General features: G+C 36.0%; 1 protein-coding gene across 2 annotated transcripts in view; it reads right to left on the minus strand.

Annotated features, from left to right (window-relative positions):
• Positions 1-1531: 1531 nt before the first annotated feature.
• The window catches only part of gstcd (glutathione S-transferase, C-terminal domain containing), a 52232-nt gene continuing 34581 nt past the window's right edge, over positions 1532-19182 (minus strand). Inside the window, exons 9-12 of one of the 2 annotated variants that reach the window (XM_084403255.1) lie at positions 11955-12088; positions 11074-11104; positions 4232-4301; positions 1532-2154 (exon numbers count right to left, since the gene is read on the minus strand). In XM_084403255.1, the coding sequence (XP_084259381.1) occupies positions 2015-2154; positions 4232-4301; positions 11074-11104; positions 11955-12088 (375 nt within the window). In that variant the 3' untranslated portion in view covers positions 1532-2014. Of the gene's footprint in view, positions 2155-3635; positions 3763-4231; positions 4302-11073; positions 11105-11954; positions 12089-19182 lie in introns of those variants that run through there. The other variant, XM_084403256.1, reaches the window with a different exon arrangement.

Consider the following 19182-nt stretch of genomic DNA (forward strand, 5'->3'; position numbering starts at 1 on the left):
CCAGCGCACATACCTGTATTTACATCCTGTTTTCGGTCGAAGTCCACAGTAGTCGATTGTCGAGTTCACGTGCGTGATCATGGGTACTAAACCTACAGTACCAGTCAAAAGTTTGGAAACATTACTATTTTTAATGTTTTTGCAAGAAGTCTCTTATGCTCATCAAGCCTGCAGTAAAAAAACTAACAAAAAAAAAAAAACAGTAACATTATGAAATATTATTACAATTTAAAATAATGGTTCTCTTTTTTTAATATATTTTAAAATGTAATTTATTTTTGTGATGCAAAGCTGAATTTTCATCAGCAAGTACTCCAGTCTTTGGTGTCTTATGATCCTTCAGAAATCATTCTAATATGATGATTTGATACTCAGTTATTATCAATGATGGAAACAGTTGTGCTGTTTAATATATATTTTTTGGAATACTTTTTTCAGGATTCATTGATGAGTAAATCGTTAACAGCATTTATTCATAAAAACAGCATTTATTCAAAATAAAAACATTTCTAACAATATAAATCGTTACCATCACCTTTTATCAATTTAACGCATCCTTGTTGAATTAAAGTACTAATTTCTTAAAAAAAAAAAAAAGTTATTGTTCCCAAACTTTTGAACGGTAGTGCATATTGTTACAAAAGATTTCTATTCTAAATAAATACAGTTCTTTTAAACTTTTTATTCATCAAATAATCCTGAAAAAAGTATCTGTTTATAAAAAAATATTAAGCAGCACAACTGTTTCCAACATTGATCATAAATCAGCATATTAGAATGATTTCTGAAGGATCATAAGACACCAAAGACTGGAGTACTTGCTGATGAAAATTCTGCATTGCATCACAAAAATAAATTACATTTTAAAGTATATTAAAAAAGAGAACCATTATTTTAAATTGTAATAATATTTCATAATATTACTGTTTTTTTTATTATTATTATTTTTTTAACTGCAGGCTTGATGAGCATAAGAGACTTCTTTCAAAAACATTAAAAATAGTAATGTTTCCAAACTTTTGACTGGTACTGTATGCGCGTGAACTCGACAATCGATTACTGTGGACTTCGACCGAAAACAGGATGTAAATACAGGTATGTGCGCTGGCTGAATAAACATCATTTTTATTCATATCTTTCACATCTACTGCAGTCAGATTCACCCGCGTTCACTCCGAAGGAATCACTCACATGACCTGTGCACTTGTAATGACACATCAAGGATGTTAAGAGGCTAAAAGCAGGTTTAAAACTTGCCCCATTGAAGTCAACAGGGTGCAAATTTTAAAAAGAGGATAACACGGTGTAGGCAACACCGATTTGTCGTTGTTCTCTGTACTGACAGCACTCCAAATGTACAAAAAAATGAGCTCAATGTTAAAATTGACCGGAGTTCTCCTTTAAAATCGGCAATTAAAAATCAAACATACTAATTGCACAATTAGCTCAAACCATGATTCAAGTGTGTGTGTGCAAATAAGTAGCATTCCATGCTTTTAGATCAAAGGAAAACAATTAAAGGAATAGTTCATCCACAAATGAAAATCTTGATGTCATTCAAAACCAGTATTATTTTCTTCTGCGTTACATAAAACGAGATGTCAGACAAAATGTCAAAGCTTCTGTTCTGCATAAAAGAAATGGGGATGGCCTACCAAAAAAGCATAAAAATGCACCATAAAAACATATTAATTAAGATTCTGTACCTCATACAAAGCTATTGCATGTCTTCAGAAGACCTGGAATGTACAGTTGCACACTAATCCAATGGACTTTACAATAATTTTATGGAGCTTTTCTGTCAGTATTCACACAATTTACTTTCATGTTATGTAAAAGATTGACTCAGACATGCCTAACATCGCCTTTTTTGTTTTATAGAAGAATGAAAAAGGTTGGGATGACTTGAAACGTTATAAATTGCCTAAAATCAAACATCCCATTGAATAAATGAAACAATATTTTAGTAGTCCTGAATGTTGTCTTGATGTGGGTATTTCTCAGCAAGTCAGTGTTATGTTGTAGGAAAGCCCACAAGCATATTGTTCTTAGGCGAGCAGCCCTCAGGGACCATGGTCATCACTCTCACAGAATACCCATGAGTCTCGGCAGCCCAACTGCGGTCCAAGTCCACTAGTCCCATACAGCGCTTCCCTGGTGATCGAGGGAGAAAACATTTGGAAATGAAAACAATAATGAAATGAGTTACGTTTATTAAGAGCAGGCCAGAAATCTATGCCGATAACATTACTCAGATATTACATTGTTGTTAATTAACTTTTTTCCCAGCATTGACAGAATACAGCTAGAATAAAATGTTTAGTTTTTTTTCCTTTGTAATAAAAGCTGAGGCTCTGTTCTTTCTTTTGGTGTATTGTTTGTTCATATATTCATACAATAAATGATCAAAAATGCTGCCTCAATTCATTTAAGTTTAGAAACTATTAATTTTGAGTACTGTGAACTCATTTCATTTGAGTTCACTAAAAGAATATTTACTAAAATACAATTAAACTCCCCCTAACTTAACTATATTGATAAAAAAAAACATTCTGCTTCATATAATCAGTTATTGAGTTCACATCACTTGTTCTATTAAGTGCAATGAACTAGTAATATTTAAATGAAATGAACTAATTTATGTGTTTAAACGTTTGGGGTTGGTAAGATTTTTAAAAATGTTATATAAAAAATGTCAAATGTTCAGCAAGGCTGCATTTATTTGATCAAAAATACAACAAAAAATCTGTAATATTGTGAAGTATTATTAAAGTTGAAAATAACTTTTTCGATTTAAATAAGTTTTAAAATATAATTTACTTTTGATGCTCAAGAAACATTTCTTAATGTCATGCTGCTTCATATTTTTGTGGAAACCATGATACATTTGTAAAAATTATTTGATGAATAGAAAATTCAAAAGAACAGCGTCAATCTTTTAAATTTCATGAAGTAATTGTGATACTTTTTCTAAAGTGTCTGTTATTAAAGCCATTTGAAATTCCATTTCTTTAAAGAAGCTCTCTGTAATCTGACGGATAAAACAGTAAGACTTTAAACAAACTTTATCATCTTATCAAACTGTAATTAACAGCTCATCTAAACTCAAAGATATCTGCCTTTGAAAGTCTTTGTGAAGTGTGGGGTTTGACTGGCAACAGCGCTGGTTAGCATGTGTTTTGTAAAGAGGCTGAGAGGCTGTCATCTCGCCAGCTATAAAAGATGGGCAGTGGAAGGAAAGATGACAGCAGCGTCAGATTTATGTGAGAGCGGGATGAGACTGCGGGGCTGCAAGTGTGTAGCGAGAAGTTTGACAGAGCGGGGAGATCTTGTCTGTGTCCGAAATCGCCCTCTCTCCACTCATTCACTACATTAGTCCACTGATATAGTTCACCCGAAGGAGTGAATGAAAGCGAGTGAGTGAATTCAGACACTGAGTGCGCCGGAAGGGCAGCCAATTTGCATTGTTTGTGCTTGTCTTTAATAATCATCAACTTAGCAAACTTAGGCAGCTCCAGTAGTATGAATGTAAAGATTCATCTTGAAATTTGTCATGGAAACTATGTAGAAACCTTAATTAATCAATTGAAAAATCAATTAAAAAGGAATTTATAGCTGCATGATATTACGGTGTACTCACGGTTTGGAAAATGGATGGAGGCGCCATCTTCTGGTCAGAATTTTTAATTCATTCAGCGCGCAACTCTCACAGTGCATTATGGGTATTCTCTAGCTGTTGAGTGTACACCGGTCAAATCGTGCCTATACAATGATAATATAGTGCCTATAATAATAATAATTCAAATATACAAGGGGCGATCTCAGACACATTTTTTTGTTTTCCCACATTACAATGTTAAAGATTCTCCATTTATACTAGACTGAAACCCTTCTTAAAATTGGTAACCCAACAACTGCTTACGGTCCATAGAACCATTAACAAGTTTCTTAAATGCCCAATAGAAGTGGAAATCAATTAACCATGCTGCAATTAATTAATGTTAATTAGTTACTAAGCAGTTGCCAAGGAGTTCTACATACATGGCTGCAAGGGTTTTACTAGTCACGCACAGCCAGAATATTGACTATGCCATAAAGTCTGCTCAACACTGCAGCTGATTCGGAGCTAAAAATTGTAGCCATATGGACAAACTCTATTAGGAATTTCCAGACCTAAAGCAAAACTGTCACAATAACTCCAGCCACCTGTTAAAAAACCCAAACATCTTACCGATTAATCGCCGATCCAGAGGTAAACTGACGGCTGTCTGGTCTGCAAACCTGCACAGGATCATATGCTCCTGTGGAAACCATATAACATATGTTAATGTACCAAAAAACACATGCTGACACATCAATAAACACACTTGCACATAAACGCACAAAAACATCTGAAAAACAGCTCAGCTGCAGAGAAATATCAATGCATGAGATCGTTAGGGTTGTGGTGAGGGAATAGACCATTTATCAACCGTTGCAACCAGCCATTAGAGGAGAAACAGAGGAAAGCAGCACCCAGTTCATTTTATGTAAATCAATGCGCTCTAATTGCAGTTTCTTTCTTTTTTTTTTTGCAGGGACTGTTGCAAGGAAGTGAACAAAATGACTTCCTCTGCTGTTCCTGTCCAACGATGGCTTCAAGCAACCATTATTCTGCATTAACTGAGTGAAACAAGTGCTGATGGAAAGGAACGTAACAGCCCTGGCAGATTGATTCCTCCTATCAAGTTGAATCCTCTAGGTCTAGGCTAATAGCTGTTATAGATGCTATAACTCAGTAAAGAGTTAATTTAACACAGTAAAGCATTTCTTCAGCATTTGTTAGTAATAAGAACTTTTGCATCGATCATGCTTGCTTGGAAAGAAGCAAAGGGAATCCATCTATTTTACATTTTGAACTCAAATCCAAACAATTAAAATAAAATCAATTTTTCTGTAGGGAATTTCAATGCATTCATTTTAAATCACAATGCATTGAATAATCCAGTCAAATTAAAATCACGTGCAAATTAAAAAAAAGGGGGAATTATATGCATCTAAACTGTGTGTAGATCAAACTTTGAGTGATATTTGCCTGTGCCAAAGTTGCTATAGGGTGTTAAAGGTTCACCTCATGCGTGATTTTAACAGTAAAAGACTGTAAAAATGCATTCATTAAACTGTTAATGGTTAACAGAAAGTTTCCGTTCTATATACGGTGAATAACTGTATTAGATCTAACCGTAAACCTACATTTTAGGGTAAAATACCGGTAAATACGTTTTTGTATAATAAGTCATTGTTTAATTTACAGTGAAAACCTGTAAATTGAGATTCCCAGAATTCCCTTTGTGACACTTCACATTTGATTTAGTTGAAATAACCATGTTTCTTCTTAGTTTGTCTTATCAGTTATGTACATTAGGGTGTTATGTTACATCTAATGTTGTTAAATTAATGTTTATTGCATCACTTTAGTGTCATGTGTGTTACCATGATGGTGTTTTGTGCTTGAGTGAATGACACTGTGCTCTTTTTATATATTATATATTTATCTTCTCAGCTTGTGATGAGCTTTGATTCATCATGTGACTTTCTCATCACCACCTGTTTTTCGTGGTTTTCAGGGTATTAGAAAGGTACAAAACAGATATTAGTATACTGTAAATTTTAAGTTAAATCTCTAAAGCCTAAAATGTTGCTACCGTATATTTTACGTTAAACTTCTGCCAACCACAGCTGCGGTATTTTCTTACCATAAATTTAACAGATTTTTTTTACAGTGTACAAACAGCTTAAAGGCAGGGTAGGCAGGTTTTTTCTAAAAAACGTTTTCCAAAATTTGTTTAAACTGTCTTTATATACAAATGCATAATTAAAATGTAAGTACTCTGAAAAGGAGAGTATAAAAATCGAGTGTCTGTAGTCCTCTCAGGGCTGCAATAAACACAGCTACTTATTTCCTTTCGGAACGAATGAAATGATTGGCTGGGCGAATGTCACTCTCCCTCGCTACCATGGCTACCACCCCTGCTGCTACAGGAGCTGCCCACATGCGCGCACCCGTTTGACTCGAGGAAGGGAAGAGGCACGGAAGCTAGGAAGATAGCTTCTGTTCTGGTTCGGTTCTGATTAATTCGGTTCGTGAGTATAGATAAAAGCCCGCCCGCACTGACAATTGATTGGTTGGGTCCTTACATGCGCTTCGTGAGGCACACTAGCACACACACGCAAGGTCTCTCGCTCCCTCTCTCTGCCGTGCGCGCGCTCTTGCTCGCTTGCTCTAGATTCCGGGAGATTTTAACTGATTTGCGGGCATCAGGGAGCCGCTATTGACATGCGGGAGACTCCCGGAACTTCCGGGAGACTTGGGATGTCTGCAATGCGCTCCTCTCCGCTCGGCGCTTGCAAACGCGTCCTCCAGCTGAGCGGTCGGCATCGCGCGTTCATGTGTTTTGGGGGCGTGGCTTTGGAAGGAGCCCAGAAGGGAGGGGGTGGGAGTGAATGGAATAAGTAGCTGTGTTCATTGCAGCCCTGAGAGGACTACAGACACTCGATTTTTATACTCTCTTTTTCAGAGTACTTACATTTTAATTATGTATCGGTATATAAAGACAGTTTAAACAAATTTGGGGAAAAGTTTTTTAGAAAAAAATCTGCCTACCCTGCCTTTAATTCATAATTCAGTCTGTTCAAATCCAAATAGCAACAGTGATGCTCGTCTTAGCAAAGATTAGAGATTCAATTTCTAATTGTTCTAGATCTATTCTCAAGGTACTGGCTGTCTCTTGTGGCCCTCTGTAGGTGATATCTCAGCAGTGGCCTTGAACACAGCGTGAAAGAGGCAGATGCAGGAGTCGAGCGAACACTGATGACAGTGAGATACAGTACGGCTGATTAACCTCATCCATTTCTCACACTTCCGCCTCCACTCCAGCACAGTGCCTGGAGCAGGAAAACACCAGGAAAAATACAACGTGCAACTACATTCACATTTATGCATTTGGCAGACGCTTTTATCCAAAGCGACTTACATTGCATTTCAAGGTACACATTTACTTTCTTATCAGTTCTTGCTTTCCCTGGGAATCGAACCCATGACCTTGGCGTTGCAAGCGCCAACGCTATATATACTGTTTGACCTACAGGAAAGGGGCTACAAGGGGCACTCTTTTCCCAGGAATACACAATTTCATCTGAGAATCAAGAGAAGAGAAGGAAAAACATTGGCTTATGTGCAAATGTTTTATGCAACTCAGAATTTGTTGCGTGTACAGTAACATTTTTACAGAGCTGGTGCTGAGAGCAAAAAGCTGATGAAAACCCATAGTGAAGATGAGTCGTGACGAGGAATGCACTAGTACAGAAAGTGTGGCTGAAACTAATTATTTTCATGGCGATAACTGATTGTCAGTATTACAAATCTATACTGCTAACCCAGTTTACACACAAAAATACCTCTCATACTACAGCCGAATGCACACTGTACGATTTATAATAGTCCTTTATGATTGCTGTCTGTCAGACTGCATGAACATGATCCCTGCTGTAAGCCATGTCACACTGTGGGATCTCAGTTGTCATTAATAACAGATTGTACGGCAGTCAAGACGCATTAAAAACAGACGCACACAAGTAAACTGACCTGGAGTTTGACATCAATCCGTGACACGTTCAGTGACGTGAGCTGCATTTACACGCAGGATTGAAATGGTGTCTAGCAAACAAATACCATCTCTAGCATTCATTTTGATCATAGATTCTCATGAAAAGGAAACATGAAGATGGTGTGTGTGGAGCAAGTGGTGGTTTGTTGCTGTCACACTAGTTGCATCCTCAGGTTCGGCGCTCCTTGGTTTTTGATTTAACGGTCAAAGTCAGACTACATGACTGTGCGTTAAAACTTCTGACATTGCCAGAATTTCGTCAGAGGTAAAATTCGATTGCAATGGTCATTAATAGGCAAGTACACTGATTCATGAGTCAAATTCCTTAAAAGGACCAGCTCAAAAGAGTCATTCATCCATGACAATGCTTGCACTGTTCGACGTTGATTATTTAGTTTTTTCACTCAAATCTATTTCAGACAGAAGATTCACTAATCATAATTTCTATAAAAAAAAAATATTTTGTTGTGGCGCTGTAGATTCAACAGCAGTGCGAGAAACATTTCACATTGTATTCTAGTAATTTTACTAATGTTCAAGAACTATTAAAATAATAGCATCATGAAAATCAATTGTTCAATACATTTGTATTACTTTTGGTTCTGGTTCTTAATAAAAAAAAAAATTCTTGATTACTAACCCTACTTCACATTAAGTAAAAAAATCACAAATCAATTAAAATCAGGCATGAAAACAGTTGGAGGGGGGAAAAAACGGTTACACTTTATTTTAGGGGTCATTGTTACAGTGTAATTATATATTTAAGTACTGAGTAATATTAAGCAACTACATGTACTTACTATAGGGTTAGGGTAGGATTTGGATTTGGTTGAGGGTTAGTTGCATGTAATTATGCATAATTTACTGTTATTACTATGGTAAGTACATGTAAAAAATACATGTAAATCAAAAGTAACAAGGACACTGTAAAATAAAGTGTTACCAAAAAACTTTAAAAGTATTAATGTTGGCAACAAACTGAAAAAAAATATATATAGAAGGAAAAGTAGAAAAATATCAAATATAAATTAAAGCGAACTAGAAAAAAAGTAAAAAGACAAAAACTAATATAAAATAACATTAACCAAATAGATACAAAGTACTCTATATTTATAGAGAGAGAGGGGTCTCTATATATGTATAAAGTACACACACTCTCTTCTCTATGTACAGTTAAAACCAGATATTTACATACACTTCAAAAAAAAACAAAAAAACTTGTCATACATTAAATCAGAGTAAACTTTTTCTGTTTTAGATCAATAAATATGAACATATTTTTTGCATTTGTTAAATGTCAGAATCGAGCGAGGGAGAATTTTTATGTATTTTTTGATAACTTTCATCAAAGTCAGAAGTATACGTACACTTCCTTAGTATTTGGTAGAATTGCCCTGAAACGGTTTCACTTGGGCCAAAACGTTTTGGGTATCCTTCCACAAGCTTTCGACAATAGTTTGCTGGAATTTTAGCCCACTCCTCTTGACAGAACTGGTGTAACTGGGTCAGGTTTGTAGGCCTTCTTGCTCGCACTCGCCTTTTCAGTGCCGCCCACAAATTTTCTATGGGATTGAGATCAGGGCTTTGTGATGACCACTCCAATACCTTGACTTTGTTGTCCTTAAGCCACTTTGTAACTAATTTGGAGGTATGCTTGGGGCCATTGTCCATTTGGAAGACCCATTTGAGCCCAAGCTTTAACTTCCTGGCTGATGTCTTCAGATGTTGCTTCAATATATCCACAAAATTTTCCTTTCTCATGATGCCATCTATTTTGTGAAGTGCACCAGTCCCTTCTGCAGCAAAGCAGCCCCACAACATTATACTACCACCCCCATACTTCACAGTTGGGATGGTGTTCTGAGGCTTCAAAGCTTCGCCCTTTTTCCTCCAAATATACCGGTTATCATTATGGCCGAACAGTTCAATTTTTGTGTCGCCAGACCACAGGACATGTCTCCAGAAATTAAGATTTTTGTGCAGTTGCAAACTGTAGTCTGGCTTTTTTATGGTGGTTTTGAAGTAATGGCTTTCTTCTCCCAGAGTAACCTTTAAGCTCATGGTGGTACAGGACTCGTTTTATTGTGGATAATGACACTGTCTTACCAGTTTCAGCTAGCATCTTCACAAGGTCTTTTGCTGTTGTCCTGGGATTGATTCGCACATTTCGCACCAAAAAACGTTCCTCTCTGGGACTCAGAATCCGTCTCCTTCCTGAGCGGTATGATGGTTGTGCATTCCCATGTTTTTTATACTTGCGTATTATTGTCTGAACAGATGAAAGTGGGACCTTCAGGCATCTGGAAATTGCACCTAAGGATGAGCCACACTTGTGGAGGTCCACAATTCTTTTCCTGATGTCTTGGTTGATTTCTCTAGCCTGGCAAGCCAGACCTACATCAAGATGTTGGGTCTGGCAACTCACCATAGACACGGCTCAATCCGAGGGGCGGGATAAACGGCTGTCTTTCAAATTCCCTCTGCACGCAATAGGACAGTGCTTCAACCAACCAGAGCGTTTTCCCAACAGCGGAGCTAGTTGATAGATTCAGCTTTTGGCAAAACTACGAACACATCTTCCTTTTTTTAAGAATGACTTAAGTGCCGTTCTTTGCTCTTTTCTCAAAGAAAAACCTAACTCCAAGTTCTCCAGAGTCGCGGACAAAGCCGATTCAAAAGATGTTCGCCAGCAGCCGCCATTCTTTGTTTTCAAGTGGCAGGTAACTGTCGCAACTCTGTCGTCATATGTTAAGCCCGCCCCGCCTACTCTATACACGACGTGATTGGCCTGACCCAATTTAGGTTTGCAGCAGCTCGAAAGTCAATGGAGAGTTGCTAGACTGCCCTGGCTGCAAAATACATTTTGCTGCCGCTAGGGTGCGTCTAGATTTCTAGGCTATGCTTTCTCTTGATTTTCCCATGATGTCAAAGAAAGAGGCTCTGTGTTTGAGGTGTGCCACCAATTAACTCAAACGGAATCAATTAACCTATCAGAAGCTTCTTAAGCTCAGAATGGAATCATCTGGAGTTTTCTTTTTGTTTAAAGACACAATAAACTTAGTGTATGTATACTTCTGACTTTGATGAGATAAAAAAAATACATAAAAATTCTCCCTCGCTCGATTCTGACATTTAACAAATGCAAAAAATATGTTAATATTTATTGATCTAAAACAGATTTAATGTATGACAGTAAAGAAATTTTTCATAAGAAGTTTTTTTCTGAAGTGTATGTAAATATCTGGTTTCAACTGTATATATAGTATATACACAGTCTCCAAACTCTTGACTTGAACAGGACTAAACCAAACACTGTGCTTCACATACATGAGGCGTATGGACTCCTGTGAAGGTTGTGCAATAAGAATCAGGCAGTGTGGCGTCCCACACGTGTAGGTGATAATGAAGAGAGTGCTGAAACACTTACCTTATAGCTCAAAGTCTCCGCAAACCTCGTGCTGTGGAGAGAGACGGAGGGGGGCAGACTTAATGAACTCACAAACACACACAGAGGAGCGAATGAAAAATGACATGACACGTTAAAAGAAAACAAGTTTAAGGAGAGGACAGTCCATCCGGATCATAAGCCGTGCGTACTGTAAATACAACGGGATGTCTCACGTAACACTTGCATGATAGAGAAGAGCTCTGCAAGTCTTGGAGATTATGTGTGTGGTAGGTAATGTTTGGTACATTGACTGTCTGTCATCAGGTCGCTCTTCCTGTCCTACTGTTGAATGCAACAAATGACAAATCCCTCGATGGGCCGCTGTCATAGCAACACCAAGAACACAACCACGGAAAAATAATTTCCTGCTCTCGCCACCCTGATGCTCATGGCCTGCGGCAAAATTCCTGCCGGAGATTAAATGACAGTTTACGCCAGATTTGGAGAGTGATTGCTTGAGACTGGGGGAAAAAATTATGACTGATCGTCACTGTTAAGAAGTTTAAAAACACACTCTCTAATTTTTGCATTTTCTTGCCAACATTTAACGTGGTACTGACGAGGCTCAGCTGTGATTGTTGATACAGGACAGAATATTCTGAGAACGTTCATGTGAAGTGAAAGACAGAAATAGACGCAATAATGAATGTTTATTATGCTTGTCTATTATGGTTGGCTATTTTCGAACGTCCTCATGTTCTTGTCAGTATCTTTTGAGTGTATGCAGAGCTTAGCTTTTAATATACTGTGGATTATAATATCTACACTGTCGTTGTGTACTGTGGAATTAGGGGAACAAATGAGAAGAGAGAAAGAGAGCAAGCGAGAAAAGTCAGAGAGGAAGAAGCAGCAGTTTTGACCTCTTGGGGAAGTTGAACTTGAGTGTGTTTTGAATGAACCCGTAGCAGCATGGACTAATGACGAATCCCGCCCGCGCCTGGAGACAGCGATCCAACACCATGTCTGTTGCCACTCCGCACGCATGCAGGGCCACCTGAAACACACACAACACACCAGTCACGCTGGTTTATGGCAAGCCGTTTGAACTTTTATTCATTTCCAGGATACTAATTCTTGATATCAACAATTCAATTGTTACTAGTTAAAAATGATAGTTATTGATATCAGGAATTAGATTTCTACTATAACAATGGCAATTTTTGATATCAGAAATTACATTTCCACTAGTTAAAATGCTAATTCTTGATATCAACACTTTAATTTCAACTAGTAAAAACTATAATTCTTGATGTCTGTAATTGTATTTTCACTAGTGAAATGTCATTCAAAATCAATTGTTGATCTCAAGAATTGATTTCTTACTTGTTGAAATTCCAATTTCACATATCAGAAATACAATTCTTACTAGTAAAAACCTTTATTTTTGATATCAAGGATTCAATTGCCACTAGTTGAAATGTCTATTCTTGATATCAACAATTGAATTGCTACTAGTAACGTTCATTTTTTTATATCAATAATTCAATTTTACTAGTAAGAAAGCCATTTTAGACATCTGAAATAATATTGATATCAGAAATACATTTTCAGATATCAAAAATGAACAATTTTACTAGTAGCAATTCAGTTGTTGATATCAAGAATAGACATTTCAACTAGTGACAATTGAATTATTGATATCAGTAATTCGCATTTTTACTAGTAAAAATGTAATAATTGATATCAAAAGTTATATTTCTACTAGTAAGAAATCAGTTCTTGATATCAACAATTGATTTTGAATGGCAGCCTATAGTGACATTTCACTAGTGAAAATACAATTACAGATATCAACTATTAAATTGTTGATATCAAAAATGTAATACTTGATATCAAAAATGTAATTCTTGATATCAACAACTCATATCCTGTAAATGAATAAAAGTTAAAACGGCTTGCCATAGCTGGTTACAGACATGGGTTCTTCAACAAAAGTTGGTAATCAAACTACCTGAGCTCTAGAGCAAGATATGTGTGGGAAACTGTCTATTGTAATAAGTGTAGCCTACTATACTGTAAGTCACTTTGGACAAAAAGGGTCAGTAATTTTTCACAAATACATTCAAATGTCTGTCGACAAATGTTTTGAAAGAAGACACTTGGCCTCAAGGCCGCAAGCCGCCACATTCACTGGATCAAAAACACAATACAAACGGTCATATTTTGAAATATTATTTAGTTTTCTTTTCTATTTATTCCTGTGATGGCAAAGCTGAATTTTTAACTTCAGTGTCACAGAAATCATTCTAATATGCCGATTTGCTTCTCAAAAAACATTAATTATTATTATCAATTGTGAAAAACAGCTACTTAATATTTTAGTGAAATCATGATACATTTCTCAAGATTATTTGATTAATATAAACATTAAAAGAATATTTGAGAAAGAAATCATTAAAATATCATTATATAACATAATAAATGTTTTCACTGTCACTTTTGATCAATTTAATGCATCTTTCTGAATAAAAGTATTAATTTAAAAATGAAATCTATTGAACAGTAGTGCATTTTTAATATTATTCTGGTTACAAAATCAACTAGAAATTAATTTACTCAAAAAAGCTATTTATACAGACAATGACTTGAAAAAATGGCTCATTATATATATATATCTTCTTCATATGTCATCATTTTCATAATTTAAATTAATTTTTTGATTTTTCTGAAAAGGTTACTCGGAGGTATATTATATTCGGAATGAGAATATAACAAAAAAGAAATGGCTAATTAAAAGGATGAAATCCTTAAGGGGAGAAAACAAGGTATATGGAAAACATTTGCTTACTTGATAGTTACAACAAAGTCAGTAAATTCATAACAAATTAAGCCAACATGAAAGATTAAAAAATTACTGGTAGCACTTTATTTTACAGGCCTGTTCCCCATGTACATACTATGTACTTATTATAGTAATAAAAATAACTGGGTAATAACTAGGTATTAACCCTGAACCTACCCCTAAACCTAACCTCAACCCATGTAGTTACCTTATATTAACCAGAGCTTTTTAGGTAAGTACACTGTAAGTACATGTAAGTGCACATAATGTAAAATAAAGTGCAACCAAATTACTAGAACGAACTTGGCATTTGAACCAGTAGGTTGTTTTATCTAAAGCATAATTCATAAAAGCATAACACAATTTTGGTTAAATCATTGCAAATGTGTGAATTACGAGGCGTTAATCTACGCATGACAACTAAAAAACGGTTTAAACTCATGCTTGTCCTTGGCCACATTTCTTCCCACCTTTCTGTATCTAGTGTGTTCTCATTGATCTGTTAGTGACTCGGGCACAGAGAGAGAGAGAGCGAGAGAGAGAGCATGCCAGGCATACCCTACTGGTGTGACACTGCATGACAGCAGATGTCTCTCTGCCTATTAGCAGGAAAATTGGATCAAACAGCTTGATGGAGGGTAAAGAAAAGCTTTAGATGTCCGTACAGAGGCTTGTGAAAGATCAAGCGTTCGATTTTGCTCACGCCTTTACCGGAACAGTGCCTGTATCCATCACCATTAGGGTGAGAAACTGGAACAAATAATGCAAACTCTGGTCCCAGTGAGTGTGAGCGCACAGTTGACCAAACCCATGGATTAACACCCTTCAAATCCCCCATAAGAAGTTTTCTGGGAAATGTGGCCAAATCTCAGAGGATTCGCTTTACACGCTGCTTGGAGTTGCCATAGGAGAGGAATTACGTCCGTGGACTTTGTGTGGGAAAACACACAGCCTTAAAGCCAAGACGAAATAAATTAGGGAAAAAGCAATATTGGCAAAGCGTCCAGTGTGGATTGTAATTAAGTTCTCGAGACGCTAATTAGAACGAAATGATTCATAATGTCTTTTTAACAGGATCTGGAATAAAGCCACTCTCAAAAACCCTGGGCAGGTGTTTGAGTATTCAAGGGCCACCCTAATGTACTAATCACAATCCATTAACGCAGGGTTTCAGTTCTTTGAAGTAGACCACCATCTCATAATGGAGCCATGCATTCGCATCTAAAGTGAAAAACAGAATGCCTCATCACCACAACAAGCAAAATCAACCGTGAAAACCTTTAGCTTTGAGGGACGTCATGCAGCAGGTGAATTTAAAAAAAAAACGACAATACTACAGATAGTGTTTCTTAAGGACGCTGGGAGAACTTTCAGAAGATGTTTTGTGAAAGTACAACTTTGAATGACCATTCATTGATGAAATTCACAAGTAATTCTGACAATAACGGACAGGAGACTTCAAAGAGTAAATCAATGCACAACTACAGTAGACCTTCAGGAATAAACAGCGGGAGGAAAGCTCACAACACAAATTAAATGAAAAATATAGCAAATCACAGGCGGGTCTATTCACACTAAAGGCAAAAAAAAAAAACTTTAACACTAAATACAAGATATCTGCTTAAAAAACAGATGTATCTATAGTCATAGCATGGTAAAGGAACATGACCTATAATGACAATAATAGTGTAGCCTACTTATGGTAATAGTAGGGGTTTTCACAATAAACTGTCACTAGGTTGGTAAAGTTTAAATATAAAACATTCCTGTTTGTTTTATCATTACAATTGTATCATGTCTTTTTGCTTCATTGCACATGATCAAAAGGCTCTTTTTTTTGTTGAACAAACAAACACACACAAAATGAACTGTTCTCATAGCAAAACAAGTCAAAACAAAAAAACAAACAAAAATCAAAGCAAAGAAAACAAACAAAATAAAAACAACAAAAATAAACAAAAAGCAAACCAAGAAACTAAATAAATAAAAAAACAGAAACCCCATTAAAAACAACAACAGTTAAACAGAAATCAATCCATGTCAAAACAAAATCAAAAGCGAGAAAACAAAATCAGGAACAAAAAATAAGATCCAAACAAAAAACACCATTTTGTAGAAAATGAAACAAAATATTGTTTGTTAGTATTTGTGGGTGAATGTTCGGTAATAACACTGTAAAGCATTATTTGGCAGCATGCAATTATGCCAGAATCTATTCTTTAAGATGCAAAGAGGTTGGAAAAGCACATCGCAGTCATTCCAAGTCTTCCATGATCGGAATGTCGGATGCTCCGCCTCTAGAACAAATTTACAGCCATAATGAGACAAAGCTGGTGGGCCGTCTCCCAAAAAAATCAGATGAATATTGTTTAGCATGGGAAAGAAGCAGTGTTACAAAGCTCAAGTTTGTTTTTCCTTTGCAAGCAAATAAAGTGGAATCTGCAATGGTTTTGTGTGGTCTCTTGTACTGGAGGATCTAATAAATTAAGTTTTCTGAAAGCACTGAAAATATAAGACATTGACAAAGAGCTTAACGTCATCCTCAATGCTAGTTTTTCTTGTATAAACCATTCAACAACGGGAAAAATAATAAAGCATGCTGCAAAAGCATATTCTTTATTAGTTTTTCTCATGCAGTACGTCTTCATTTTTTTTTGCTGATGATGTTTCTTTTCTTTCCTTCAATGGGAGTCTTTATAATTAAGTAGTTTGCCCGAGGGATGGAAGGCACAACTTCACGACTACAATGCAAGTTCATTATTCACAGCCACCGAACACAGCAGTGTGCTTGTTTCACCATCATTCAACAGGTACAACAAATCAAGTTAGAGCAAACAGCCCATAACTTCTCTTTTCACATCATTACCCATGTTTAGTCATTTTTCCTAGTGTAGCTGCAAGCCTTATTACAGACTGTCTTAAAAAAAGGAATAGTAGCTATTTTCACGCATCTAAACCACAGGGAAACAGTAGTTCTGGCTCTGCTGCTTTAGCAAGCAAACCTTTTAATCATTTATGCTAATGATATGTCCAGAGTTATGCAAGATAACACAATATAGAAACTCAAAGGTAAAACCTAAATCGGCCTTTAATTACCAACACAACGTACACAATCACTTTTCCACAGCTTTCACATTGCCCAAACAGATTAACAATCTTGAACATCTGAAGACTTTTCTATGATGCTTCCTTTCACTTGTAATCGCTGTGTAAGTTTTAAAATAGAATAATTCAAATTCATACCAATTCACAGATGAATCGTTTATATTTAGACAGATTCATAACCACTTCAATGTCTAATTATTCATTTCCAAGCCGGTAAAACACAATTGTATAATGTCCCTGATATTTTCAACTTTTTTCCATCACCGAGATGCACATAAAATAACACAATGTAGTTCGTTCTAAACCCTTGAATTTTTTTTTTTTTATGGAATATTGCATCCATAAGTGACTTATACATGTACATCTTTTTATTTTATTTTATTCATGTGCCCTCATAATCTATGATCAAAATAACTTCCCCTTTTTTGTAGGGGAAATTTTCCCCTATTTTCTTCTCTGATGACGTGTTTACTGGCATGAGGAAGGAGCAACCTGTCACTCACACAAAATCCACCAATAGCAAACCACAACCATCCAATCAATTCCCGATGGACGAAATCAAGACCCGCCCAACATTTTTTCTTGAACAAGAAGCCATTTCACTTGAATATACATCATAATGCCGAAAAAAGACTACCACAACTAAATATACACCTACATCTTTTATTTTAGATTACCTTGTTTATTTGCTAAACTTTTCAATAGGACAAGACTCTAGAGAAAAATCTCTATCTACTGCTGTTAGATAAATTGGAGGTTATCTAATGTTTAACAATACATGATGTCCACTTGTCACAGGTGCTAAAAAAGTCAGATTTACACGAAAGAGAAAGCTTTTATCACTTAATGCAGAGTTGAAGCAATGTGAGTGAAGGAATATTTCATCCCCGCATGGAGGTCTGGAGGAAAAAAAGATAAGCCTAGTATGTTAAATTATAAAAAAAATATTAAAAAAAGTTGACTGTTTGATATGAATCTCATCATGAATCTCATTGACAATTCTTATTTTTAATGATTGTGCTAGGTTCCCAAAAGAAATTCTACACAGATACACGTATTAGTTTTGGGAACCAGTGAAGGTCTGATAAACACACACACACACACACACACACACACACACACACACCGGAGCAGTGTGTGAAGCTCAATACTGCAGCTGCAGCTCTCTGTGGATACGAGGCCAGAGGCTGCAGGTCTCTGGCAGAAAGAAACATCTCATTACCTCCAGAAACAAATATAAGAACTGAAGAAAGTACATACTTCCTCAGCTATCACAGAAAACAGCACCCCTCAAAGAGTACACGTCAAAAAAATCATTTTAATCAGTATTTAATCAGTATTTTTATCTTGGTTTCCAGTAAAAATACCACTTAAAATGCACAATTGTGTAAGATAAGACTTGTTTTCAGAGAATATATCTTGAATTAAGTTTTTTTTTTTCCTCACCACATTGGCAAACTGTAACAAAATAACAAAACTCGCAAGGATTCTACTCAAAACAGCCAGTGCTGTATGATTTTTTTTTTTTTTTTAAGTAAATAGATGTCTGTCTATCTCAAATATGATTAGGGAGTGCTCTTAACAAATATACAATCCAACTGGATTGCATACAGTAATATAACTTTGCTGTCTAATTTCTATTATGCTTGTGGTTACAATATTTGACCGAATTAAAAATTAAGAGAACACAAAACATGTGTGTAAATGACTGTTAATAATATCATTGTTCCACAATCAGTCTCATTAAAAATTAAATGTAATCTTAATGTTTGGGCAAGTTGTCGAGGAGCCAATTTCATCACTCAAAATGCAGTAATGAGCAACCCATTCTCTTATGAAAGGATTTAAAGGACAGACGTGAGGGTGAACTGCATAATTAATATGGATGGCAGAGAGAATCAAACAAGCTACAACTACAGGGTGCCAGAATCCATCCTTTAAAACAGGCTTTGCAATGCAAATAAAGAGATATCTATACCTTCTGGACAAAAATGTGAAATTATTTAAACTGCTCATAGCAAGAACGAGCGCTGAAAGCAAACATTAACAAAAGCAATTATCGATGAAAGGCTGCAGTTGATCCAAATGTCTGAGGCCACATTGAAATCTATCTAATGTAAAACTAGAATTAAACAATTAAACAAAAATGTAACACCAAGATACACAATGAAATATTAAACCCTTGTGTACTATTTGGCATC

The sequence above is a fragment of the Rutilus rutilus genome (genome assembly GCF_951802725.1).
Source record: "Rutilus rutilus genome assembly, chromosome: 2".
NCBI classification, from domain to species: domain Eukaryota; kingdom Metazoa; phylum Chordata; class Actinopteri; order Cypriniformes; family Leuciscidae; genus Rutilus; species Rutilus rutilus.